The 27,033-nt window shown below is 57.7% G+C and overlaps 2 protein-coding genes and 1 non-coding gene across 5 annotated transcripts; 2 read left to right on the forward strand and 1 right to left on the reverse strand.

Annotated features, from left to right (window-relative positions):
* Nucleotides 1–3,515: 3,515 nt before the first annotated feature.
* On the reverse strand, nt 3,516–15,663 carry GUCD1 (guanylyl cyclase domain containing 1). 2 transcript variants are annotated; one of them, XM_075535135.1, is made up of 6 exons: nt 15,527–15,663; nt 9,686–9,770; nt 9,219–9,384; nt 7,984–8,075; nt 5,362–5,603; nt 3,516–4,560 (listed from the first exon to the last, which is right to left on the reverse strand). In XM_075535135.1, the coding sequence occupies exons 2-6, from the start codon at nt 9,694–9,696 to the stop codon at nt 4,469–4,471; spliced, it is 603 nt and encodes a 200-aa protein (XP_075391250.1). In that variant the 5' UTR covers nt 9,697–9,770; nt 15,527–15,663; the 3' UTR covers nt 3,516–4,468. The 2 variants fall into 2 exon arrangements, with proteins under 2 accessions (XP_075391250.1, XP_075391249.1); XM_075535134.1 differs by lacking the exon at nt 15,527–15,663 and adding an exon at nt 14,995–15,202.
* A 181-nt stretch (nt 15,664–15,844) lies between these two features.
* On the forward strand, nt 15,845–21,548 carry SNRPD3 (small nuclear ribonucleoprotein D3 polypeptide). 2 transcript variants are annotated; one of them, XM_075535137.1, is made up of 4 exons: nt 15,845–15,990; nt 17,086–17,310; nt 20,090–20,282; nt 21,322–21,548. In XM_075535137.1, exons 2-4 carry the CDS (start codon nt 17,185–17,187, stop codon nt 21,381–21,383), a joined length of 381 nt encoding a protein of 126 aa, XP_075391252.1. In that variant the 5' UTR covers nt 15,845–15,990; nt 17,086–17,184; the 3' UTR covers nt 21,384–21,548. The 2 variants fall into 2 exon arrangements, with proteins under 2 accessions (XP_075391252.1, XP_075391251.1); XM_075535136.1 differs by having other exon boundaries at nt 15,889–15,990; nt 17,167–17,310.
* A 2,993-nt stretch (nt 21,549–24,541) lies between these two features.
* LOC142429960 (U1 spliceosomal RNA) lies at nt 24,542–24,705 on the forward strand. Its single transcript, XR_012780461.1, has one exon. It is a non-coding gene; the product is annotated as a U1 spliceosomal RNA (small nuclear RNA).
* Nucleotides 24,706–27,033: the final 2,328 nt, after the last annotated feature.

The raw sequence follows: 27,033 nt of genomic DNA on the forward strand, positions 1-27,033 counted from the left end.
GTGGGTAGAACATCTCCACTCTGACTTACAAGGAGGAAGCCTGGGGCCAGCTTATGCTCTACCAGGGTTGGCAAACTCTGGAGACAGAAGAGCCCAAACCCGGTGCCTCGCAACCATTTAAAAATTATTTGAGAGCCATAAAGACGTGTGTGTAGGAACAAATGAGACGGCAATTCTCTGCAAAGGAAACCAGGGCAGTTTTATTTTCCGTTTCCGTTGTACGTCAGAGCCATGGGTACGTACTGAAAGGGCCGAATAGAGCCCTGGAGCTGCAACGTGCGGATCCCTGGCCTTTGGACACCTTGCCCGTGAACTGAGGCTGACCTGAATACCTTCCTGGGTCAAGGTGCAGTCATTGTGACTCCAGCTGACGTGAGGGGCCACATCTGCGTCCCCTTTTCCAGCTGGTGACCCTCAGAGACTGCTGTGCTCAGGGTGCCTAGAAAGGATGAGTCATCCTCCCTCCAGAATGCTCCCCTGAGGAAGAACGAACCCCAAACAAACCTGTTGCCATTGGCTCCGTCCTGCCCCAGGGTAGCTCCCTGAGCTGCACAGCCCAAGGGCTGCAGCGGGGCCTCTTGGCTGTCAGTTTCTGGAAGCAGCCGTGGGCCCGCGGTGCCACGGGCTACGTCAGAACTGCTGGAGCTTGCGTGAGTCCCTGGTGCCAGCCTGGGACCTTTGAGAAGCCCTCGGGGTCGCCTGTGGGTTGTGTGACCTATGGGTGGTGTCTGCCTGCACACCTTTGCCGGCCGGCCCTGACTACCCGAGGGGCCAGCCGGTGCCTCTGGAAGGAAGCCGCCGCCTGACTTCCTACACCAGAATGGGTCACGGGGACTGCGGTGGCCCGCCAGGGACAATCCGTGGCTTTGAGGATGGAATCCCTCAAGGGGCCCTCCATCAGTCTGACCAGGGTGGTTGAAAGCAATGCCAATGTGGTCACAACTTTGACATTCCCTGTATAAAGCCTGGAAAAGGCGGGGAGCGGGGAGAGGGGTGTCCTAGGCTGTCAGATTTTATGGCAGCAGACAACCTCCTCTTGTCTCCTACAGAGCAGCTGGGGGCCTCGAACTGCCAACCTTTCTGGTAGCAGCCGAGTGCTTCACCATGCTGCCTTCAGAGCTCCTTTGGCAGTCCATGGCGTGGTCCCTGTCTCCCCCAGAACCCACAGGGGGGACACGTCCATGACTCGTCTGCCGTCCTTGCTCAGTGCTCAGAGGGGCCGTGTGTATGAGGCAACTGGAAAGACCTGGGCTTGGCTGGTATTATAAACCAAGCCAAACCCCCTGACACCAAGAGATTCCTGTGCCACTCTCCCCCGGAAGGGTGTCCGACTCGGTCTGTCTTTACGGAAGCAGGCAGTCTCATCTTTGCCCCTCAGGGCGGCTGGTGGGTTTGAACTGCCAGCATGTTGAAGCAGCCCAGTGTTTCGTCACAGCTCTGCCCGGGCCCCTCTACGTGCCGTATCAATGTGCTTTTGTTAGGTGTCCTCGGACCCGTCCCAATTCACAGCCACTCTGTGTACCAGGGAACGTAACCCCGCCTGGTCCTGCACCCACCTCACACAGTTGTCCTTGCGCTTGAGCCCCTGAGTGTAGTCCGTGTGGATCTATCTTGCCGAGGGCCTTCCTCTCCGTTTCTGGTGTCTGACAACATCCAACGTTCCAAAATTCACACTTCCTACATGCCAAGTTCTGATGAATGGGTGTTTGCAGCTGTTTCTTCTGACACCCCGTAAGCCTTACTGCCCCCCCGTCCCCTCCCCCCCACTCCCTCTGCGCCATCGTGACCCTGCTGGTGTCTCCAATACCAGGGACATAGCTTCCAGTGTCCCGGCAACACACAAGCCAACGCAGGGGACAACTGACAGGTGGCGGATCGTCTCGGTGGAGAATTAAGAGGATGGGTGGGGGCCATGTGTCTGGCTCTGCAGCGTGAGCAGGGTCACATGGGCTCCAGCCCTTGGCTTGACTCGTGGTCCAGCAGGGAAGAGGGTGGAGGGGCTGCAGGGCCATTGGCAGCCTCGGAGACCTAGGGGGTGAGTGGCGGCCTCGGGAGGTGGCACGATCACGGTGGAGGGGCTTCTCGGAGCACATGCTCCGGACAGCCAGCTGTCCACTCGGGCTCATTCTTGTCCCTCGTGCTGTCACTTTTCTACCCGCACGCTCCTTAGAGGCCAGGACAGCAAGAGTTTGTCTCCTGTACTCTGGACACATCCTCAGGAGAGGCCGGGTCTTAGAGGGGGATGTCATGCTTACTGTAACCGGCAGCAACAAGAGAGCAAGGACCTTGGCGAGCCGGGTTGACACAGTGGCTGCAGCAGCGGTCCAGACTCAAGAACAACTGTGACAGCAGAGCAGGACCAGCGGTGTGTCCATCTGCTGCTGACCAATGACAGTCAGAACCAACTCGACGTCAGCTGATGACAGCATGGGGTTTAGAAGGTCCGGCCCAGTGGTGTCCACTCAGTGGGGGTGGGGGAAGAGCTTGCTTCTGAAATGTAAGGGGGTCAGGAAGGCATAGGCCATACCAGTGTTCCCAGAGAGCAAGATGCCCCCTTCTCCTCCTGGAGTCCTGTAGCTGGGGGTTCCCTGTAGGATCAATACCCAAGTGAAGGGGCTCACAGACCTCAGCTGGGGACACACACACACACACACACACACACACACACACACACACACGAGACCTTCAGACTTGTGTCTGCCCAAAAAGGAATGCTCAAGTATTTCCCACGACAATGAATGATCACTTCACTGCCTCCGAGGCGAAGCTGACTCGCAGCGGCCCCTGTAGGACAGGGTCAGAACTGCCTCTGTGGGTTTCTGAAACTGCAATTCTGTAAGGGAATAGAAAGCCTCATATCTGCCGGGGACTCTTCCGGTGGTTTCAAACTGCTGAGCTAGCGATGATTGGCAACCTAATGGGTAAGTAACCCCTGGGCTCCTTACAAGCAGCGGTGGGCAAGTAGACAGACTGGATGACACAGTCCAGGTCGGGGCACTGGGCTCTGCACGTGGAGGGGTCCTAATGAAGACGGGGTCACCCATTCCCTGCTGGCTGTCAGATCACCCCCACCCCAAATCACTGTTATCCAGGCCGACTCACAGGGACCCTTCAGTTGCCCGTGTGTGTTGCTGAGGTTGCCAGTCTCTCTGGGAACAGAGCCTCATTTTCCTGCTGACTGGGTAGTGCGCTCCAACTGCCGCCCCTGCGCTGAGCAGCTCAGTGCTTGGTCCACTGTCACCAGGGCTCCAGCCCTCCCAGACGGGCCCTTGTAGAAGAGAGGATTCTTACCAAGTGAGATACTAGCAAAGCTCCCCCAGCCCCCAGCACAGGGCGTGGCAGATGAGGGCCAGGGGGCACATGGAGGGCGGATACCGGGCTCACCTCCACTCCCACAGGCCAGGGAAGGAGACACTGCATCTTAGCTCCGGCCATAGCCGGTCCAACCAGGACCCACCAGCGGCTTGGCTGAGGAGGGCCTGCCCCGAGCAGTGACCAGCATACTGAGACGGGTGGACCCAGGCTATGGCCACCCAGCAGTGACAATGTTTATTAATGGCTTGTTACAAACAAAATATATTTATGTAGAAAACCTTTGCGGTGCAAAATATCCCTCCCACTCCCCATAGCCGGAGCTGAGCTCCCGAGAGCAGGCAGGGAGCGTGCCCTGTGCAGTGGGTGGGGGGTGGGGGGACCCCTGGCCCCTGTGAAGGTGTGGAAGGAGGTACCACTTGGGCTGTGTCCGAGCCCCCTGGCAGCTTGGGGCCGGGCTGGAGAGTGAGCTGCCGGAGCCTCCACCTCGGGCCCTCTGCTCGGCCCTCACTCACACCAGCCTGCACTCCTCACCATCCACTGCTGGGGTGTCCGGGCCTCCCAGTGCCCACACGTGGGGCCCCAGGCGTTAAGGCAATGCAGACGAGGTCCGGCTGGCACTCACAGTCCCTGAAGTGGAGGTGGCTTCCCGGCCACCAAGGTGACCCTGCATGCCGTCGCCTCCCACTGGCCCAAGGCCGTGTCTGGTGTGGCGAGGGGGGCTGGGGTGGCCAGCAGGCAGGGCGATGGCACCCAGGTTCTATCGGGAGTCAGTCCGTCATCAGGACTCATGGTCCTCAAGCAGCTGCGACTCTACCAGTGCCCCCACAAAGTGAATGCTCCCCCAAGAGGGGCAGAGCAAGGCTGGGAGAGTGGGGGAGGGGCCACTGTCAGGCCTCCTGAGGGCCAGGGGTTAGCATAACTCGGGGGGGGGGTTGCTGGGGGCTCTGTGGGGAAGTGGTCTGAGGGGTGTCCTCACCAGAAGCAGCAGAGACTAGGTGTGAAAGCAGTGGTGGGGGCCTCTAGGAGTATGGTGAGAGGACGGCTTTGGGGGGTGGCAAGGTGGGCTGCGGCCCAAGGTGCGGCCTGATGAGGGGACTGGGCAGGGAGGCGGCACCTTGGCAGGGAGGCGGCAGGGAGGCAGGGGCCCGGGGCATCAGCTGTCCAAGTAGACAAAGAGGATGTCCTCGTCGGTGCCATAGCTGGTGCGGGCCTCCTCGAAGTTACTGACGCTGGTGCTACACATTCCTGCGGGGCAGAGACGACCACAGGGATGTCCACCCGCCCCTCCTCAAGTCCTGCTTCACTCCACCAACCCCCGGGGCCAGAGGGTCAGGGCAGCCCCTCCCAGCACATCACCCAGGGAGAGCACTTGGCCTCTCTCTGGCTCTGGGGGAGTCACCCTCGGGTGGTCAGTGGGCACCCCAGCATCCTCTGTCCCCGCCAGCCTGGGAGCCTCAAAAAGGGCTGTGGTCAAGGCTGCAGTTCTCAGGGCTGGGCTTCTGAGGTCGCCAGGCCTTTTTTCTGTGGCACCTCTGGGAGGACACAAACCCCTGACCTTTCAGGAAGCAGCCGAGAGTGTCCTGTCCACACATCCTGGGGACTCGGGGGGCTGGTACCTGAGTAACCAGAACCCTGGCCTCCAGACCACACCAGATGGCTATTGCAAATGGGCTGGCCACGTGGGGAGGCCCACGGAGGCGGAGGGTTGGGGTGGGGGACCACTCCAGTTTGGAACTGTGACCCCAGCTGTGTGCTTGGGGAACTCAGGAGGTGCCTCAGGCGTCTGTGTGCCTGGAGACTCGCATCTGCTAGGAGTCAACTGTGATGAGTGCCGTGCCCCCTACACCCCCCCCCCCGGGCCTCTGATGCATGCAGCCAGTGTGCAGGACACTGGGTGTCTGAAGTGACGTGGTCTTGGGGAGGGCTGTGGCCTGCCTGTTCAACTGGCCTAACCCGGGTGGGGGGAACTGGGTCGGGTAACCCGGGAGTGGGCTGAGCGGGCCTAACTCTCGGGAGGTGGGAGGCGCGAGGCGGGCGGTCACTCACGGTCGGCATAGGCTGGGTTGTTGTAGAAGACGGAGCCGGCAGGTCGGCTGTAGCCGCGCAGCACGATGAAGTGGCCCTGGTAGCCGGGGGTGCGGCAGAAGCAGCGGTGGCCGCGGGGCGCGAAGCAGCAGTACTTGACGGGGCTGGAGCACAGGTCACAGTGCAGCACGCCGGAGTTCACCAGCACGATGGCCACGTGGCCCTGCGCCAGGTGTGCCTGGATGTCCTGCATGCTGACTGCACTGGAGGGGGGCAAGGGGGGACAGTGTCAGCCGGCCGCTGCTGAACCCACAAACTCACAGGCCCAGCTGACAGGCACCCCTGGCTGGTAGCCCAGACTGACACCCCCAGTGGGCGCCCCCAAAGCTGTTACTCACTGGCTGACACCCCAGCTGACCCCCCAAAGCTGTTACCCACTGGCTGACATACCCCAGCTGACCCCCCAAAGCTGTTACCCACTGGCTGACACACCCCAGCTGAACCCCCAAAGCTGTTACCCACTGGCTGACACACCCCAGCTGCTGATAGCCCCAATAACACACACACATACACACACTGGCTGACACCCCAAGCCAACACCCCAGGCTGACATGCCCTAAGCTGATACCCCTAGCTGCCTACCCGTGACAGAGCTCCTGGCAGGCCCCTGCTTCTGCTGCTCCTGCGTGCCCCCTGCCCAGAGCCTGCAGAGGTCCTGCCTGCAGGCTGGGGCCACAGGGACAGCTGCCATTGCCTTAGGCCCCTAGAGCTGTGCATGGGGCCCCCATAGTGCCCTTGTGAATCCTTTACAGCAGTGGTTCTCAACCTTCCTGATGCCCTGACCCCTTTCACACAGTTCCTCGTGTGGTGGTAACCCCCAACCATAAAAGTATTTTTCTTGCTACTTCATCACTGTCATTTTGCTACTGTTATGAATTGGGTGACCCCTGTGAAAGGGTCATTTGACCCCCCAAAGGGGTCACGACCCACAGGTTGAGAACTACTGCTTTACAGCAAGGGCCCTGAGTACCAGCTTAGGGGAGTCTGCCAGCGTGAGCCTTGCGCTGCTTGGGGCCTGGGGGCCCTACCTCACACATGGGAGGCAGATGAGCCCCCACTATCACCTGGCGTTGTGGGCATGAACTGTGCCCCCAAAAGGCAGGCTTCAAAGCCCTGGTGGGAGAACCCCCTCACCGTTCACCCACTTCCCCACTGACTCCTGAGGCCGCCTGGCAGCATGCATGGGGCCTGGCTCCTGGGGAGGGCTGGGCTCACGTGTGTGCATGGAGATTAACATCATAGTTGGCAGCAGAAAGGGCAGTCAGTTGGCTCCCAAGCGCCCAGCTCTGGTGGGCAGCCCCTTCCGGAAAGGCTGTCTGGCCAAGACAGGCCCCCACCCACACCAAGGCCCTAGCAGGCAGCCAGGGGGTGGAGGGGGAAGGGGGTACAAGTGCTCACCCTCCTCGGCAGCCCGCTCTGCACTGGACCACATGGCCCTGTGGCTGCCTGCTGGGCCCCAGATGCCTGGCGCTATCCCATGGCCTTGGTCCAAAAGGCCTGTGTATGGCAGGGCTTCCGCCTCAACAAGAAGCAGGGCCCCCTGGCCCTGAGCCAGCATATTTCTCAGCCCCAACTCCTTCCTCGGGCCTCCTGCAAGCTGAGCCCGCTGCACCCACCCCTACTGCCAGCCAGGGAAGGGGCAGGGGGGAAGGGGCAGGAAGGGCCCCACCCCCGCTGTGGCCTGTGTAGGGTGGGGCAAGCGGGCCTCCATCTCAGAGAAGGCAAGCTCCAGGCTGGGGTCCAGACGTGCCCCACAGACACCTGGCACTTTGCCCCCTCAAAATAAAAAAGCCGTTCGGGCCCTCACCCCTGGTGCCTGGGACCGGGACCTGATCTGTATGTACACTGGCGGGGTCAGGTGCAGTCAGGTCAGGATGTCGGGACGAAGTAGTGGGAAAAGAAAAACCCCAAGCCCACTGCGTGCTCACTCTGACGCACCATGGCCCTCAAAGACACGGAAGACCACCACGCCCCTCCAGGACAGAGGAGAACTGACCCCATGGGTGCCCAAGACTGTAGCTCCTCACAGGAGTCAAAAGCCTCCTCTTTCCTCCATAGAGCAGCGGGTGGTTTCAAACTGCCGACCTTGAGGTTAGCAGCCCAACGTGGACCCACCATGCCACTAGGGCTCCCAATGAGTCAGAATCAGCTCCATAACAGTGAGTTTTGAGTTTTCTCCAGAAGACATGGAGAATGGCCCTCGAGGGTTTCCGAGACTCTGAACCTTTATGGGACCCGACAGCCTCGTCGTTCTCCCTTGCAGTGGCTGGTGGTTTCAAACCACCTACCTCTCAGGGGCCCAGCTAAGTGTTCCCAGGACTTCTTTAAACCCTGCACACCGAGAGAGGCCCCGAGAATCCAGAGCTGGGCGATGATTATTCCACCAGTCACAGCTACCCCGGGCAGCCGGCCAGGACCCTCCCAGAGCCTCAGAGGGAGTCAGAGCTGAGAGGGGGACCCATGTGTCTGTGCTCTGAGTCCCTCACTGCATTGACTCGTCACACCACCCAGAGACCCTCGGTTCTGCTAGACTTCTGGTTCCTTTCCCCCGGAGGTCTGGGAGCAGGTGGGGCAGGAGCTCACCATTTCTCCACCAGCACCTTGCAGGCCTTGGCCTGTGCGAACAGCTGGTTCACTCGGGTCTCCTCGGTGTCAAAGTGTTTCCTGTAGAAAGACTGGAGGGGAGGAGGAACGGGGGCTGGAGTGGCCACCAGGCAGGCTGTCCCCACCCTGCTCAGTAAATGCACGGGAGCAGAAAGGAGTCACCTGCGGGGCCCAGGAGCCGTACTTACCCAGAGCTGTGGAGGGACCATTGGCTGGAGAAAGCGTGCTGCTGACGGGGCTGGGAGACTGGGGGCGTGGGGGGCACTGGCAGGTAGGGCCCACTAGACAATTCTGATAGGGGCAGGGGCCTCCGGAAGGGTCGGCCCCTTGACAAGACCCTGCCCTGGGCTAGTTCTCTGCTTCCTGGACCCGTGCAGTGGGCCAGCTCCGGGAACCCCACGTGAAGGCCTTGTCTTGGGGCCTATCCTACAACAGGCTGGAGCCACTTCTGGGCTGATCGTGTCGGCCTTGTTTTTTCAAAGAGAAAGCAAAGGATGACTTTTGCCCCGCATATCAGCTCTGCAGCTTGGAGAGCTATCTCTTTGGGGAAAAGCACCTGGCCCGTGCAGGCCGCTCAGACACCGTGGTCAGTGGCAGCAAGGTGGTCTCCAGAGGGCTACGGTGGCCCATGGCTCACATGCACTGAACAGGGGTGATGGCTGGTTTTGGAACAGGGTGGCCATAGGTTCTTGGGACAGTGCGATGGTGCGAGCATGGGATTTTCCACACGCTGTGGGAAGCTTCCGCGCGTGTGTGTGTGTGTGTGTGTGTGTGTTGGCGCGCCTGCATGTGAGCTTGGCTGGGGTGGTGCCTGGGGATGTGGTGACTGTGGACGGACTTCCTTAGCATCTGGGCTGCCTTGAGACTGTAACCGCGCCCCCACTGGTGTCACGCCCACCAGACTCGGGGTGACCCCACAGGACAGAGTGGAACTGCCCCCACAGGGTTTCTGAGCCTATTCCCGGGAGCAGAAAGCCTCTCCTTTCCCCCAAGGACCAGCCGGCGGGTTCAAGCTGCTGATCTTTCCGTCAGCAGCCCCACATTCACCCACCACAGCAACACTTGCCCACTGCTTTCTCTCCCACTGACGGTCCTTTGGGTCCCGGGGCACACCAACTCCAGGGGTTCCCTGGCCTGCTGCCTGGCCCAGGGCCTTTGGACTTGTCAGGCTCAACCCCTGTCCCGTCCCCTCCTCCAGCTGGGCAGCGCCTCACCTGATTCTTATAGCCCTTGTCAACGCCCAGGGTCTGTGTGCAGAAGCGGTGCCTCACGCCAAAATGGCGCATGAGGTAGGCCAGGTCGATGGTCCAGACGCTCCTGGTGAGCTGCAGCGCCTGCAGGGCGCTCTCAAACTCACTGTCGTCCAGCTGGCCCAGGTACCTGCGGCAGATGGGCACTGAAGCCAGGCCCCCTGGCCTCGCCCCACTGACTGCACAAGGACGGGGGTGGGGGAGGAAACTCAGGTGCTACAATCAGAAAGGGCGGGAACCTCAGTCCCTTCCACAGTGGGTCATGCATTTGCAGCTCTGAGCTCGGAGAGCGCCTGCCCATGGACAAGTCTGAACATGCGGGGACTCCCACCTGGCCATGGAGAGCTTGGATGTGACCAGGGGAGCTGTGGAGGCCTAGCTGAGCCCCAGCCACTGCAGTGGTCCCCAGTCCCCGCCCCGGCCCCGCTTACCGCAGCACCATCCTGGAGCAGGCGAGGCCGCAGTCCCAGTGGTAGAGCTGTTGGATGACAGGCACGGGCAGCTGCACAAAGTCCCCTGCACAGAAGCACAGGGCCACACCTGCCCCCTCAGGACTCGGCCTTCACTCTGCACTGCTCTCGGGAGCTCAGCCTCCTGAAAGAGGCTCTGCGGCCACTGCCTCCTTGCCTCCTGCTACCTCCATGCGGAGCTGGCACCTGCTGGGGCCCCCCGGGCCCTGGAGGTCTGGCCTCCAATATGGAGGCTGGGGCATAGCAGCGCTGCTTCCTGGTGTAGCCCCGGAGCTGGCACAGGGGAGGCACATGGATGGCAGCCAGGCCTGAGTCCTAAGGGCTTGTCAGCCTCCACCTGAGCCCAGCGCCTCGGGTGTGCCCTGGAGATTTGACCCAGGGGACTGGGTGCTGGTAAGTCCCAATCACAACAGAGTTCAAAACCAGGTCAAGGCTGACAGTGCAACCAGCCAAAACGGATGGGGCTCTGGTGGCACAGCGCTTACGCACTTGGCTGAGAATCAAACACTGGGAGTGCGGGTGGGGGTGAAACCACCTGCCATTGAACTTGAGAAGCCACAGCCCACAACACCCTCCACAGTGGCGGTGACCTCTGCACGCTGGAATATTGTGAGCCGCTCGCCAGCTCAGGGAACATGGGGGGGGGGAGGGGGGAGTGGGGGGCGTGTCACTATGTCCACAAGTGACGATTTAGAGTCTAACCCCGGGGCTGGCAGGCAGATCCTCTCTAGAAGGCAGATTTTTGCAGGTGGGATGGGCCCAAGCTGGATTAGCAAGGAGCCCTGGTGGTGCTGTGAAGAAAATGTCGAACTGCCCACTGCGAGGTTGGCGGTTCAAAACCACCAGCCACTCCGCAGGAAAAAAATGACGGGGCTGTCTGCTCCCGTAAAGTCTACCGTGCAGACTCAGAAACCCACAGGGGCCACGTCCACTGGGTCCCACAGGCTCCGATGAGCCAGAGTGGACTCGATGGCAGTGGGTTTGGTCTTTGTAGTCATACTGGTACCTGGTGTCCTCATGACATCAGGGAGGAAGAGGACAGACAGGAGATGGCCATGAGGCGGCAGGACTTGGGATGCAGCGAGATGGCCTGGAAGAGACCAGGTTCTCCCAGGGTGCCTGAGCTTGACTTCGCAGCTGCCAGATGGGGGGAGTAGTTCCTGGGACGCAGGTGGCCCATGGCAGTAGCCCCAGAAATCAAAGCCCTGCTATGCCTTAGAGATGAGTTAGGAGGGGCTGCTTCCCCCAACAGCAATGGCAAGGGGCAATTGGGGCTGTGGGGGGAGGGTGGGCACTTCACAGGCCTTCTCTCAGTGCCATCGAGTAGATTCTGACTCACAGTGGCCCTATGGCACAGGGTAGAATTGCTCCTGGGTTTCCAAGACTCTAACTCTTTATGAGAGTAGAAAGCCCCGTCTCTCTCCCATGGAGCGGCTGGTGGTTTCAAACTGTGGGCTTTGCAGTTAGCACCCAACACACACAACCACTGTGCCCCCCCAGGGCTCCCTCCCTGACCTTCAGCCGCATGGAATCAGGAGAAAGTCCTGAGTCTGAAGGACCAGGGAGGTCTTCTCTGGACTGACCACTGAGTGTGGGGACCCAGCTGCTTGTCTCTGAGTCTCAGTCCCGGGACTTCTTGCTAAGCTACCAGGCACGGATAGAAGGAATCGCTCCCAGGCTGGGGGCCATCCTGGGCTTCCCGGCTTCTGTGCTGTCCTGGGCCTGGCCCAGTGCACAACTCCTATCTGCTCTGCCCACGCTTCCCCCAGGCCCAGGGGACTGTCTCCAAGGGCTGGGCCCTGCAGGAGGCAGGGACATGCACCCGACCCCCCACGCCAGAGTCTACCTGCCACCATCCTATGGCTAGGTGTGTGGGCCGGATTATGACAGTTCACCCTCTCCCAAGCCCCCTGCTCCGGGGCGGGGCACAGACCAGCCCATGTGTATCACCACAACTGTGCCCGTAGGTGTCGCCTTGGCTGGGTTTTCGGATGTCCCCAGGCCTTTCTTCTGTGGTGCATCAGGGTCTGCAGGAACCTCCACCCTTGAGGGGAGCACGCGTTGACACCCCCAGGGGCTCCCGGCTGATCACTGGGGACCTCTGAGAGGAGTCCAGGCCCCTGCCCATAGAAGGTCCTCACGAGCTGACCTCCTCCCACTGTCTGACCTTTGTCCCAATTCCCTCCCCCAGTCGCAGCCTGGCCCTGTCTCCACACTGGCCAGCACCCTGCCCCAGCCTTGCTCACTCTGCTCTAGGCTCCTGCCTGTCCTAGGCCTATGCACACAACAGCCCCCCCACCCCACACTCACAGCACCCCACTCGACTCTCTCCCCTGCTGCATATCGTCCTCAGGTCCCAGCTCAAAGTGGCTTCCCAACTACGACTTTTGAGGAAAAGAGGGGACCCTCTTTCACAGCAAACCCAGACCAGACACACGACCACCACCATGTAGCTGCTGAGCCCACTGCAGCTCGAGGCAACACGAGGGCAGCACAGCCCACAGAGTCCTCGAGGCGTGTCCTCTCAGCCGGCTGCTGTGAGCCTGGTTCACAACATGATCTGACAGAACCAGGTGGCCAGGCCTTTCTGCCACCCCACCACCGCTGGGCGGGTCTCAAGTGCCCACCCCTGTTTAACCTTAACCTTCACGGAGGAGCCCCAGGACTCCTGTATGGAAATGAAGACCACTGTGGTGGCCTGAGTCAAACCCAGCACACAGCCACCCTGTAGGATGGCGTGGAACTGGCCCCTGGCAGGGGGTGGGTTTGAACTGCCAACCTTTCCATTGGCAGCCCGGGTCTTGGACCAGTTTCCCAGCAAGGCCCCTCATTTCACATGAAAAAAATTCCCACTGCCGTCAAGTGGGACTCATGGAACAAGCTGTTAGGTTTCTGAGGCTGTCAGTCATGACAGGAGCAGACGGCCTCAGCTTTCTCCTGCAGGACAGCTGGTGGCCTGCAACCGCTGACCATCCCGTTAGCACGACACTTAACCTGCTGTGCCACCAGGACTCCTTTGTTTCCCCCAAGTGATTGTCAAAAGTAACTAAAATACAAGAGGATGATACAAAGTTACCAACTGCCTCCCCAGCACAGTTCCGGATTCCTGAGGGCAGGGGGCCACTCATCCAGTCCCGTTATTCGCCAGTGCGCTGGTGGTGAGCTGGGTTAAGCACTGGTCAGCCAGAGTCCCGGTGGCGTAATGGGCAAGGTATTTGGGCTCCGGGTCAGCAGTTCAAACCCACCAGGTTCTTCTCTGGGGAAAGGCGTTGCTGTCTACTCCTGTAAGGCGTTCCAGCCTCAGAAACACACAGCGCCAGCTGCACTCTATCCTACAGGGTCACTATGCGTCCGAACGGACTCCGTGGCAATAGGTAGGGAGGACAGCCACTGGGAGGGAGCATGATGAGGCTGTCTGCTCAGAGGGAGACAGGCAGGCTCAGAACCCCTAGGGAGCAGGCGTACTCAGTGCTACAGGGCTGCTGTCAGCTGCACTCCAGGAGGTGGTAGTGGGCTGGGCTTGGCATTGTCCCCAGGGGGCACAAGCGGTTTGGGGCAGAAATGCAAAGGTGGTGGGCTGAATCTGGCCAACAGTGCCCCAGAAGCAAGGCCTGGCAATAGACTTCTGCCAAGAAAGCCCAGCGGGGCAGGTGACTGCCTCATTGGAGGTCACCATGGGTGAGGATCGACGTAACTAACAACAAGGGCCAGACCCAAACAAGACTCACTGCCGTTGACTGGATGCCGACTCGTGGCAAGCCGACAGGACAGGGTGGACTGCCCCTGTGGGTTTCCAACACTGTAATTCATTACAGGAATGAACAGGGTGTCCTTGCTTTCCCCCGAGGAGGGGCTGGTGGTTTCAAACGGTTGACCTTGCAGATCGCCGCCCAATGCGTCGTCCCACTACGCCATCAGGGCTCCTGAAATCCATGTGTCCCAAATGTGCGCTGGGGAGGGGAGGCTCTCTTTCAAGCACCCCTCAAGCACACAGCCCCTTTCTGGTTATTTTTTTGGGGGGGGGGGATTTATCTTCCTTCACACAGTGCTACCTTAGACATCCGGATCTTCTCTCCCATGCTGAACATCCCTGTGCTCTGGTCCCAGGCTCCTCCATGGGCACACCCTCCTTTCCCACTGGCTAGCCCCACAAGAATGGCTCATGGCGGGCAGGGAGCCCATCCTGAGGATGGGTGCCGGACACACCCCGGGAAAGCAAAGGCATTTTCTGAGATGCCTGGCCTGCTTATCACTACGGTGCTGTCCTGTTGAGGCATCCAGGTGACTGCCCTCTTCACTAGGCCTCTGCTGTGGCCACTGGGTCCTTGGACTCTCAGTTGCCTCTGAACTCCTAAACCTTTGACCCTGGGGCCCCTGAGGGCCACTTCCTCAACTCCCAGCCTTGGCCTGGGCAGGCCCGCCCAGAGGTACTCGGAGGTACTTCAGTGTGTGGGAGTGGGGCGTGTGTGTATGAATGATAAGGTCCAGCAAGGCAGTGGCCTTTGTCCTGATAACAGCTTTCGGGCCCACAGCCACCTGGAAAGCCAAGGGGTTCACGGATAGCAGTGCTCAGTGCAAGTCAGGGACCCCAGGGCCCTGGCACTCACCCCCAACTCCCAGTTGCAGTTTGTTCATCCCCTCCACGCGACCATGTCTTCACTGGGTGATCGGGAGAATTACTATAACACTGTGCAGGGTGCACACACCCTAGAAAGTCCCCATCCACCAGCCAAGAGGGGCTGAATTCCACTCTACAATCACAAAGGGGCCCCGCCCTGCTGTGATGACCCCTCAGGGCCTCTCCGGGTGGACACCTCTTATTAAGAGAGTAGGAATCTTGGTTCCCCAAACCCTCTACTTCTCCGATAAGAAGCGAAGGCCCCTCCACCGCACACTGGCCTGTCAGTCCCAGTCCCAGGGTGCATCTCTGTCCCCCAAAGGGCCACCACGTTGGGGCAGATAGGACCAAGAAACAAGAGCTGGAGAAGAGCCAGATCAATGTGTATGTTGTGTGTGTGGTGATGGGGGGATGCCTGTTTCTGGAGTCCCCTCCTCCCAGGGCACAGACGGGCCCCACCCGTTGTCCCCATAGTCAGGGAACAAGGACCAAAGCTCTGGAGGTCAAGTCCAATGGGCAAGGGGGTCTGGGTGCCCAGACGGCTCAGTCCCTTCCGAGCTCCAGAGCTCGGCCCGGGTACGGGGTGGCCCAAGGTCGCGCGGCTGAACCCTCGTTCCCCGGGGGCAAGGCTGGGATGTGGGGGTGCACTGACCGGGCTCGATCGGCGGCCCCGCGGCCTCCGCCTCCGTCCTCATGACACGAGCGGCGCGGGCGGCCCATGACCCCGGCCCAGAGCAGGCTTCGGCTCGGGCTGGGGCGGGAGCGCGGAGGCTGCGTGTCGCAGCCGCGAAGGGGAGGGGAGGGGTGGTGGCAGCTGGCCGCCCCGAGCCCCACCCCAGCACCACCCGGCCCGGCCGCCGACCTGGAGGCCCCGCCCCCGCTCGCCAGGGCCCGCCCCCGATCGGGCCCCGCCTCCGCCTGGCGCTGGGAGGTGATGGACACCTGCCCCAGCCATTCGCTGTCTAGCTTCCTGGTAGCCCCGCCCCTTTCCCGGTTAGGGCACCGAAGCACAGGCCCTTCTCCGTGATTCCCCGGAGACTCCGCCCCCTCATCAAGCCCCGCCCCAGGTCTGGCGCTCTGGCCTTCCGTCAGGCCCCGCCCCTGTGGCGCTCCGCCCCCTCCGAATCCTGATTTCTCCTGGGATGATCCTCTTCACTCTCTAAGTCACCCCTGTTTTACTCTACCTCAGTTTCCCCATCTGTGCAATAGACTCTCGCTTTGTTCCTTATTTGGCAGGTACCCAGGTTCTAACGGCTAAATTGGGAGGGCCGGTTGCCGTCCAGCCTGACCTCGGTGTCGGGTGCCTGAGAGCCCAAGCCCCGAACCGCTCTCCCCGAGCCCCTCCCCCAGGGGGCCGGCGTTTCCGGTGATACCCAGGCCCGGTCGCCGGCGTTTCCGTTTTGTTTCGTTTTCCGGGGCCGGAACGCTCGCGCCGCCGCCCGCGTTTCCCAGCCGGCTGGTTGAGGAGGGTGCCGAGGCGGAGCGGTGCGTGCGCCCCACTCGGGAGGGGAAGTGGGCCGGCGCCGCGCGCGGCATTGTGGGAGCGCGGGGCCTTGTGGGAGCGCGCGCCCGCCATTCCCTCGCTTCTCGCCTTCTCTGCGCCAGAGTCGCTGCGGCCGGGGATAAACGAAGGAGCAGGCCGCGGCCGGTGAGGCGGGGCCGGGGCCGGGCGAGGGGAGGGCCGTGAGGGACCGGAGACGGGAGGGACTCCTCGCTTCGGCGTTCTGCGGGGCGAAGTTGGGAGGAGAGGGGGCCGGGGCTAGCAGCCTCGCCGCGCTCGCGCCTGCAAGTGACTCTTGGCTCTCCCTGGAACGACTTGTTTTTAATGCGTTTTGAAGTATCCAGGCGGTATTCTTGAAGCCCTTTCTGGAGTTACTGACTTCTCCCCCACCCCTGCCCCCATTCCTGTCTGGAGGGTCCTTTTAGTGTTTTTGCTTTTCCATTTTTTTTTTGCATCTCCGAGCCCCTTTCCACGCCGTTGCCCACGTTGGAAACGCTGCGACCTGCTCATTGGGCCATTTCCTGACGCCCGCGCCTGCGGGGGGACCTCCCAGCCTTCGGCATAAAATTCAAACGCCCAAAGCTGCGACTGAGGGGATTGATTCCCACCGCGGAAAAGCAGCTTACCCACCCCGGTGGCGCCCTTTCCGGAAGGAGGCCTGACAGTGCCGTGGGTTCAGCCTTGGGCTGCTAACCGCAAGGCCCTGCGTTCCAACCAGCCGGCTCCCAGAATGTGACCCTAGGGAACACGTCCACTCCCAACCCACCCCCCCCCACCAGATTCGCTGGGTGGATCAGGCCTCTCGAGGAGGCCCTTCCCCTGCTCAGCCTTCAGACTGGGAGAAAAAAAAAGTCATCGTGCTTTTCTCGGTGAGCCCAGCCAGGGGCCTGCCCCCCTGGACACACACAGCCCTGCTGCTGAAAAGTCATTGCCACTATCCCCATTAGCCTCACATGACGTGAATGAGGGCACCCTGGTGGCACAGTGGAGTAAGCGTTGGGTAGCTGACCCCCAAGGTGGGCCGTTAGAAGCCCACCAGGCACTCCAGAGTAAATTAGAGGCGGCCAGCTCTGTAAAGTTTCAAGCAGCCAAGGGCAGCCAGGTCTCATTGGGGTTGGGGAATGGTACTCCTCCCCCCTACAGCTCCTCCCACCCCCAGCCCTCGCTCTTGCAGCCCCCTCCCCGCATCTGGCATACGTTTTGCCAAATCCAAGCTCTCCGTGCTAAACTCCCTTTCCCCAGGAATTTGTGCTTTGTGGTTCGTCGAGCTCTGAAGGAGGCAGACCCTGGAAGAAGAGCTCACCGTTGTCTCGCTCGCTGCAGACCCCTTTTCCCGCCAAGATGTCCATCGGTGTGCCTATTAAAGTCCTGCACGAAGCCGAGGGTCACATTGTGACGTGTGAGACGAACACGGGAGAGGTGTACCGGGGGAAGCTCATCGAGGCAGAGGACAACATGAACTGCCAGGTAGCCTGCTTTGTGGGGGCGGGGGCCTGCAGGGAGGGCAGGACCCAAATTCTGTCTCTTTATGGGGTGTCTGATGGGTGGTGCTAGGGGCATGGGCCAGAGCAAGAGACAAGTGTGGTCCTGCTGCTGAAGTGCCACTGGACGTTTTGAATATTTAACCTGCACCTTTGTTGTTTGTCTCCCTGTCCTTTCCCTCTGCCCCCCTCACACACACACCAAGAAGCTTCCAAGAACTCACAGGAAAATCCACTTTTGAAAGAAAATCTCTCTGCAAGATGCAATTTTCCTCGAGCTTTTGGAAGCCCCCTCAGATTTTGAGGGGCTTGTTTCAGATCAGTGGTCCCATTTCCTCTGGGTTCAGGGCCGTATCTTTTTTGCCGACACTTCTGCATAACGCAGTGCATCTCACTGCACCTCCTACTTGCTGTCTTTGGCGTCTCCTCTGATTGACTACTTGCCTGTCAGGTGGCCAGGTGTGAGAAGTTGTACCATCGCCCGGGGTTACGAGGCCTATCACTGTTCAATCGGAGCCCTTCACAGAGCTCATGGGGTGGGGTGCAGGCGTGGGCGAGTGTGAGAGCACTGGGGGAAAGGACAGTGGAGAGAGGAGTGCGCCTGGGAACTTTGGCTGCAGCATGGATCTAACGGTGGTGGAAGGAGAGCAGGAAGAAAGACCTCGAGCTGCAGTGTAGCCCTGAAGCCATCTTAGCCAGGCAGGTGGCTCATTAGAGGAATTCCGTGCCTCCGCTGGCAGTAATCAGGTGGATGCTGAGGCAAGTCCCGCAGGGGAGCACCTTGCGCCCCCCACACCTCAGTGTGCAGAGTGAGTTCTCCTCAGGACCCCAAGAGCCATGTGTTAACACTCCCCTTGGGAGTGTTTGAGGTGCTGTTTTCCGGGTGCAGTTGCTGAAGTTTGGAGAGGTGAATGACGCACCTCAGTCGTGCTGAAGCGCCAGCTTCTTGGCTGCCCACTTGCTCTGGGGGGTCGTGTTTATAAAGCATTGCACAGCTTCTTATTGGCAGGTCCCTGGTTTGGGGGATGCAGGCACCCTTGGCTATGGGTGTATCTCTTCTATCTGATGGGTGCTCTGAAAGTCCGAGGTGCCTAGCCTCCTTCGGGACATGGAGAGGCAACCGACTTCCTACGCACGCCTTTGCTCTCATGAAGCTAGGTTTTAGGGGATCCTTGTGTTTTTGAGGTGCTTTTATTTGGTGACTGCATGCAGGCCCAGGCCTCTAGCACTTGGTATTGACTATGAATAAGATTCAGGCCATTGTGCCCTTTCAATGCCTTCTGCTGGCCAGGCCCCAGGAGGCCCCCTCCTCAGGAGGAGTCCGCACAAAGCAGCTAGAGGTTAGCAAGTGAGGTTTTTAATCCCTTCACAGGGTCAGGCTCTGGAGTCACAGGGTATAAGTTTGACTCCTTGTGTGTACTTTGGCAGGTTAGCCACCCCTTGTCCTAAAATCGGGTGTGGAGTGTGAGAGCTTGTGATGCTGTGAGGTGGGCTGCTAACCCAGCGCAAGGTCAGCAAGTCAAAGGCACCAGCTGTTCTAGTGCCCGGCAGAGCGGCAGTCTGGGAAACACCGGGCGGCTCTACCCTGCCCTCTGGGCTCACTGAGTCGGCACAGACGCAGTGGCAGTGTTTCGTTGTTGGAGTCTCTATTTGGGTAAACTAGGGAAACAAATCCACAGAAACTCATGTATAAGAGAGTTTTATAGAAAGGTTAAGTGTACATTAAGAAAGCATCCCAACCCTGTGCTGTCCAAGCCCCTAAGTCCAACATTATCCCATATGTCCAACACCAATCTCCTCCAGCTCACACAATATACGCAGTGACGTCGACTGCAGGAGGAAAGCCGAGTCAGTGAACATGTAAGCATCCCAGTGCTGGCAGGGGTCTCCACACGGCTGCTCCAGCACCCAGGGCTGCATCAGGGTAGGTCCATGTGGCTTCTCCTTGGGGAAGTTTTGCAGGAAGTAAGCCTTGCCAGCTGAAGCAGGGAACTGGCTAAGGCAGCTGCACCCTGCTCTGACCTTCACAAAGCAAGAGACCTGAGAACTAGAAAGGCGAGCCATTTATCTCTCCACCCTTCAATTAATCCCACATGTTAATCAGCTAGGTTGGCACAATCGACTATCTCAGTCTTAGTTCAGCCTAGCAGACTAGACTACAGGCTCCCTGGTATCAGAAGCTTCAGTCAGTGCATGCTCAGTATGTGCTGGGTACTGGGCAGTTCCTACTCTTGAGACAGAGCCTCGGGTCATCCAGCCTGGACCCCTCCAAGGCAGCTGACCTACCCACTTTGCAAATGATAAAGCTGGAGTGGTGAGAGAAGTCTGCCAGGCCCCTGTAGCCTCTGGGAGCAGGGGTAGGGTGGGCCCTCCACTGTGCTGCCAGACAAGGCTCTGCCATGAGCTGGGTTGGGGGTGGCACCTCACTGTTTGGGGTGGGGGTGGCACCTCTGTGCCTGGGCAGTTGTCCTAAAGAGCATGCCTCCTGGGGTGTCCTCAAGTCACCTTGCAGTCCCAGGCATCATCCTCTGCCTCACCCCAGGTGGTGGGAGACCATCTGTGTCTCACTGGGACTAGGTAGACCTGGCCCAGTAGACTCCGCCCTGAAGGCCTCGATAAGTACTCAGACTGTGAATGAGGGGCTTCTTGTGACCCCTTTGTATGCAGTGAGTCCCCACCCCCAACTGGGCCCCGGCCGAGGTCACAGGGCCCAGACTAAGTGCCTTCTCTAGTGCCCGTGCTGATGAGCTGGTAGTCTCTTCCAGATGTCCAACATCACGGTCACGTACAGAGACGGTCGGGTAGCGCAGCTGGAGCAGGTCTACATTCGCGGCAGCAAGATCCGCTTCCTGATCCTGCCAGACATGTTGAAGAACGCGCCCATGTTGAAGAGCATGAAGAACAAGAACCAGGGCTCTGGGGCCGGCCGAGGGAAAGCTGCTATCCTCAAGGCCCAAGGTAGGTGGCAAGCTCCATGCCTGCCCCTTCTTGCTGGGGTCCTGCAGGGCAAAGGAGCTGCCTTCTTCCAACCCCAGGGGCTCCTGTAGGAAAAGGCAGGCCTCCTGACTGAAACAGCAACCCCTCCTCTGTTGGCTCCCCATCCCCAGTCCCACGCTGCTCTCTCTGCCAGGGCAGGGCACTGAGGGCAGAGGGGGCTGTAGTGGGCAGGCCTGAGGCCGGAACAGAGGTGGAGGCACGGGCACTGGCCCTGCCACCCATGCCTGAGACCTGATGGCCTTGGGGTCCTGTTCAGAGAACAGTGGGAGCCACCTCTGCCCTCCGTACCTGGTGCTGGACTGCTTTCTCCTGTGCTGGCAATGGTTCTTCCCTGTGTGTGTGGGGGGGGGGGTGCTCTACCTTTCCCAATGGGTTCAACACCCTTCTGGCTCTGCCCTGTTGATTGGATGTAGGAGCAAATGCAGCCGTTAGAAGTTGTCTTCATGTTGCAAAGAGGTGGCCATGCCGGAAGAACTAGTAATGCCTTCCTGAAGATCCAGCTAGAGACTGCTTGGGGAGGCAGGGCGCGTGTGTGAAGGCTCCCTGAGTGCCTACAGCTGTGCCTCCTCTCAGTGGGGCTGTCCCTGTTATCATTGCAGTAGCAGCTGGATCCAACAGGACCCCAGAAGGAACCTCGCCTGTGAGGCTGGGTAGCCCAGCCCCTTGTCCCTCAGCCAACCTGTGGTTGGTCCTACAGTGACTGCGCCCTCCCCCACGGCTGCAGGCTCTGTCAGAGAAGAGGGCAGGCACTCTGGTGTGGGCAGTGGTTTTATGTGTGCTTTGCTGCTACTGGGCAGCTTCTCATACCTGGCAGAAAAGCTCTGAGAGGGGGCAGTGAGCAAGCCCCTGTCCAGGACCGAGCAGAGACCGGCAGTTAGCCCTGGGTGCTGCCCTCTAGAAGGTCTTCCGGCCATCCTCAGACCTTCCCCCTCATCTCGGAGCGCACTGCTGCCCTGGGGGAATGAGCTGGCCACCCTGACACATGTCTTCTCTCCTACAGTGGCGGCAAGGGGACGAGGTCGTGGAATGGGCCGTGGAAACATCTTCCAGAAGCGGAGATAACTTTATCTTTGAACAGAACTTTGTTGGTGTATTTTCTGCTAGATGTGCTGGTTGGTGGGGAGGGCGGGCTGCTTGTGTGTAAGTCCAGGGTTTGATCTGGCTGTCTCCCTCATCACATTTGGAGAAACGTTAAACTCAATAAATTTTTTCTTTGGTCGTTTGTTATTTTGAGGAAACAAAGACCTCTGTGTTCACTTTGGACCCCTGGTGGCACCGGGATTTCTGTACTTGGCTGCAAAGCCCCCAGCTGCTCTGGGAAGAGGGGGCAGCGGGCTGCTCTGCTCTGTATTGGAGGGCTGCCCGCCATGGGTCACTCTCAGTTTGACTGCGGGGTTTTTTCTCCATCCCGTAACTCCCACCTTGAGTACTTCTCTTCCATCCTGTAGCATTGCTGTGGGTTGAGACCCACTCTGCTCTGGTGTTGGTGACTAATTTGAGGGTGGTCTGTGGAGTGACTGCTGTCCCCTGGAGAGGCTGCAGGCTGGCTCACCTTGGCGCAGTGGGTTCTTTTAGAGTCTGGTGGCATGTGTACTTCGGCAGCAGGCTGTGTTCTGACACCCGGGGCGATGTCCTGGGAGAATGCCAGGTTCGCTTGGGGGTGTGTCAGCTACTGTTCCAGGTCAGTTGCTGGTTCTGCCCCAAGACCTGAAGGACAGACTGTTCCCCTCGGAAACCCCTACAACACACGCTGCTGGCGGCCCGTATTGATCTATAGACGCAGGCACTTTGATCAGTGAAGACGTGTCCTGAACTTGGTTCAGACCGCAGCCCAGGGGGTCTGGACCCCTGATGAGGTCCAGTGCTTCTATCTAAGAGGTCTGCACAGCTTGGGGGCTGCTGCACGGGCCAGAGAAAAGTTAACCAGAAAGCCAGAAGTGCTTCCAGGCACCTAGTGAGGAAAGTGGCACTAACAACCTACAGCTGAAAGGAAGTCTGAGGTTTTGATAATCCAGGATACATAAGGGACACCTAAGATTTTAAACATGAAGACGATCCAATCTTTAAAGGTAGGCATTTCTCCAGAAAAGAGCTGTCATCAGGTGTTAGGCTTCTGGGGAGCCTGGGAAAGATGGCCACCAGGTATCTTATTCTCGGAGCTCTGAGGAGATCTGTAAGTGGGGAGAGTTGGGGGCAGAGTAGGGGTATCAAGTCTGTCAATTCCCAAGACCACTCAGAGCATTTCTCGGACCCAGAGTGGACTCGCACCTGATTGCCAGCGCTCTGTGGGGACACCAGTGGTCTCTTGGGCGCTCGGGGCACCCGCTCTGCCTGGAACAGCACCACAGGGCAGCCAGGTGCACAGGGGAGGCTGTGCCTGGCCTCGGTGCCCCACACAGAATCGCCAGTCAGTAAACCCCACCCTGCCTCAGGTTCCATGTGTGTGCTCGAGTCAGCATACCCCCTACTCTCCGCATATTTGGCCCCGACCCAGGCACCCCTCGCGGTCCAGCGGGCCAGACTCTCCCTGCTTTTCCCAGGAGGCGCGCACCTGGCACCACAGACCTGCCTGCACTCTCAGAGGTCTCAGCCCAGAGGTGCCCTCCCCATCACTGCACTCCTTGCAGATCTGCCAGCCAGTCCCCTCCCTGGGCCTCCCCCACCCCACCCTATACACGGCTCACGCTCGTGCGGGCACACACACACACAGAGGCTCCCATCCTGCCATACCGCTTCAGGTCTGCCTGGCAGCGGGCACAAGTCTGACAGAAGTTTCTGCAGCTACGACATAGGAACCCAAGCCATTGGGGCTTGCTCACTGCATTCCCACTTCTCCCTGTTCAATCCATCCCACCCTTTGTGCTCCAAGCGGTGCATCTGTACACCAGTCTCAGCCTCCCTCCCACCTGCCTACCTGAGGGAAGTGCCCCTAGCCAGAAACAGATTACCCAATCCCCACCATCCCCTAAATGCGCTCCCCTGCACTGGGGGCAAAACACTACCAGCTGCACAGCTGGAGCACAAATCATAACGCCAAAGCGAGAGGGAATCCCCAGCAGGACAAAGGTGAAACAACCCTGCGAGACAGTTGACTAAAGGCAGCCAGCTGAGACACCAACACCAACCTCCCAGAGAGCCCAAGGTTCTGAGACACCCCGGAAAATGGCACTTAGTTCCAATAAATCGACCAAAAACCAGCAAGCTACTCCCACAGTTTCAACAAGAAAAGAGAGCAAAATCCAATGTCAGAGGAACACCAGGACCTAACAGCAGTCATAGAAAAAGCAGAGGTTGACCTCCCACAGAAAGAAATCTTCAGAATGCTGCTTGGAGCCATACAGGACATGAGGGAAGCATTACAGAAAAAGGATGAAATGACAGGAAATACAGTCCATGCACCAAAGGGAAATACAGGAGTTAAAGAGTGAGATAACAAAAACTAATAGCAAACTCACGGACTTCACCCAGAGAATGGAGGAGGCAGAGAACCGCACCAGCGACCTAGAGAATTCGCAAGCAGAAATTAATAAACGTGAGGAAAAAGTCTAACAAGTCCATCAGAGAGGCTGAAAAAACCTCAGAGCTATGTCTGACGCTATGAGAAGGAACATCAGAATTATCAGCCTGCTGGAGGAATGCACATCAAGGAAAACATCTAAAATAGTGATGGAATGCTTGGAGGAAAACTTCCTTAACTTAATGAATGAAAACCAGGCAACTATCCAGGAGGTCGAAAGAATGCCAGCTAGATTAAATCCCAAGAAGAAGTCACCAAGGCATATAGTTGTTAAACTATCCAACTACGAGGAAAAGGAGATTATAAGAGCAGCTAGGGAAAAACACAACCACATATAAAAGCAAGCAGATAAGAATATGCCCAGACCTGTCAGCAGACACTATGAAGAAGAGACAGTGGAGCAGCATATTCCAAAAATTACTGGAAAATAACGCAAACCCAAGAATACGCTATCCAGCCTAATTATCTATCAAAATTGATGGAGAAGTGAGAGTCTCCCTGGACAAGGAAAGCCTTAAGGAATATGGTAAAAGGAACCGAGCACTACAAAGGATCCTCACTGACCCAGTATGGGCAGAAGAACAACACTCACCAGGCACATACAAGAGACCTCCACACAGAACAACTCAGAGACCACCAAAGGGAAAACAGCTCCCAAGATAAAACTGGCTCAACAATGGAAAGAAGGCAAGAATGAACCACAATACTCACCTGGCAGGGGAGATACCATGATCACGAAGGTGGTTTTCCCAGGGCGAGGCTTATCCATTGCACTCCGGATGTGCTGACCCCTGCGATTTCCCCAAATGTGGGAAACTCGACTGCATAATTTGTGGTAGTGGGGGACTGCGTTCGCGCTCTCCCCTGGGAAAAAAAAAAAAAAGAATGAACCACAAACACATGTGCACAACCCACGGAAAAGAAATGGAGGTAGGAAAATTTCCAACACAAGAGATAAAATGACATCACACAGTCCATAGACGTAATAACCCTGAATATTAATGGTTTGAACTCAGGCCCTACGAGACAGAGACTAATAGACTGGCTTGGAAAACACAAACCCTCGATCTGTCTACAGGAGACACATCTCAACATTACAGACAAAAATAGGCTGAGAATCAAAGGCTGGAGAAAAATACACCAGGCAAATTGCAATTCAAAAAAAGCAGGGGTGGAGGGAGGGGAAAAAAAAGAGGACCTGATGCAAAGGGCTTAAGTGGAGAGCAAATGCTTTGAGAATGATTGGGGCAGGGAATGTATGGATGGATGTGCTTTATACAATTGTATGTATATGTGTGGATTGTGATAAGAGTTGTATGAGTCCCTAATAAAATGTAAAAAAAGAAAAGAGAAAAAAAAATGATTAGGGCAAAGAATGTACAGATGTGCTTTATACAATTGATGTATGTATATGTATGGACTGTGATAAGAGTTGTATGAGCCCCTAATAAATTGTTTTTAAAAAAAAAAAGCAGGGGTTGAGATCCTAATCTCGGATAAAAATGACCTCAAAGTGCAAAACCATAAGAAGAGTTAAGGATGGACATTATATAATGCTCAGGGGACATTACATAAAGAACCAATAAGCATTCTAAACATTTACTCACCAAACAAGCGTCCAGCAAAATATGTCAAGCAAACATTCCAAAGGGGCATAAGGAAGAAGCATACGCCCCTGGGGTGAGGTTCAGGTAATATGGCAGGGGCCAGACTAAACTCGGATACATATGGTGGTCCATTAAAAGGGAGGGGAGAAAAAGGTATGGTTAGCTGGGGGAACAGGGCACTAGCCCACAGAGGGGGAGAGTGTTGATTATGTCTCCACAAGGAAAGAGGGACCAGACTACAACCCGGAACTCCAAGACAAGAACGCAACACACTGACATGAAGCAGGGAACCGATAGGCGTGAGGGGCCAGCCCCATTACCAACTAAGTGGACAGCACCACCCTCTCCCCCCCAAGAAGAATTCGCTTCAGAGGACAGCACTGACGCTACAGCTCAAGAAGAGGTGAAGAAGGACTGGTCTGGTCTGGTCAGAGCACACAGGAGCCAACGGGGGGCAGGAGGGGAGGAGGGGGGGTTGGGGGGGGAGAAAGTGACGCACATCCTGGCGCACCAAGCCCTGAGGACAATGTTCCAGCTCAGAACAGTAATGCACAGAGATGACCACAGGGCAGGCCTCACTACAGGACACAGCGTTCCTCATTGACCCATAGCACCATTGGGGAAAATACTAGAGACACACGGCGTGAATTGTGCCCGCCATGAGCTCACCACGTCAAAGCCAGCTTCTGGAGGCATGCAGCAAAGCAGCAGGAGGAGCAGAGCAATGAAATCCCCAGGGATAGAGGCGGTGCCAGGCATGGCACCCCATCAGACTTAACTAGAAAGCACTTGTGAAGGAAAACAAACAGACCCTGAACTATTCATATGCTTGGGTGTGGGTGTGGGTGTTGTTGTTGTAGCTATTTTACTTTCTGTTGTCGCTTCATTGTACTCAGTCTTGTGATGGTACATAGCATGTCTACCTGGAAGGGATAGGCAGAAAAACAAGCTAGAAGAGAGAGCAACGGGATGACAGTTCCCGGGGGGACATGGGAGTAGGGGAAGCGGGGGAAAGGAAGTGGGTGTTAAGCCCAGGGACAAGGGAACAACAAGTGATCCAAAATCAGTGTCAAGGAGGGTTTGGGAGGTCTGGCAGGGCTGGATCAAGAATAATGTGACTGAGGAATTCTTAAAACCCAAATGAAGGCAGAACATGATAGTGGGACAAGAGGAAAGTGCAAAGAAATAGAGGAAAGAACTAGGAGGCAAAGGGTAGTCATAGAGATTTAAATACAGGCATATAAAGATGTAAATATATTTATATATGACTAGGGAGAAGTAGATCTATGTACATGTTTATAGGTTGAGTATTAAGAAAACAGATGGACAGTGGGTCCCTGAACAAGTACTCCCTCAACACAAGAACACTTTGTTCTAACAATTTGGCAGTCTGAGATGCTCACCTTCCTGGCACAATTGCTGAAGACAATGGGTGCACAAGCAAATATGGTGAAGAAAGCTCATGGTCCCCGACCACGAAAAGATATAGCACCTGAAGTCTTAAAGACCTGAAGATAAAAAAAAAAAAAAAAGACCTGAAGATAAACAAGCAGCCATCTAGCTGAGAGACAACAAAACCCACATGGAA

This window comes from Tenrec ecaudatus, chromosome 16, assembly GCF_050624435.1.
Source record: "Tenrec ecaudatus isolate mTenEca1 chromosome 16, mTenEca1.hap1, whole genome shotgun sequence".
Taxonomy (NCBI): domain Eukaryota; kingdom Metazoa; phylum Chordata; class Mammalia; order Afrosoricida; family Tenrecidae; genus Tenrec; species Tenrec ecaudatus.

Excerpts from the sequence above, each read along its gene's own strand:
- GUCD1 (XM_075535134.1), bottom strand. The coding sequence starts at position 15,037 with ATGAGGACGGAGGCGGAGGCCGCGGGGCCGCCGATCGAGCCCG. Across the intron at positions 9,771-14,994 it reads GGGGCCGCCGATCGAGCCCG|GGGACTTTGTGCAGCTGCCC; the intron begins GTCAGTGCACCC and ends GCTTCTGTGCAG. Across the intron at positions 5,604-7,983 it reads AAGGTGCTGGTGGAGAAATG|TGCAGTCAGCATGCAGGACA; the intron begins GTGAGCTCCTGC and ends GCCCCCCTCCAG.
- SNRPD3 (XM_075535137.1), top strand. The coding sequence starts at position 17,185 with ATGTCCATCGGTGTGCCTATTAAAGTCCTGCACGAAGCCGAGGGTCAC. Across the intron at positions 17,311-20,089 it reads AGGACAACATGAACTGCCAG|ATGTCCAACATCACGGTCAC; the intron begins GTAGCCTGCTTT and ends AGTCTCTTCCAG. Across the intron at positions 20,283-21,321 it reads TGCTATCCTCAAGGCCCAAG|TGGCGGCAAGGGGACGAGGT; the intron begins GTAGGTGGCAAG and ends TCTCTCCTACAG.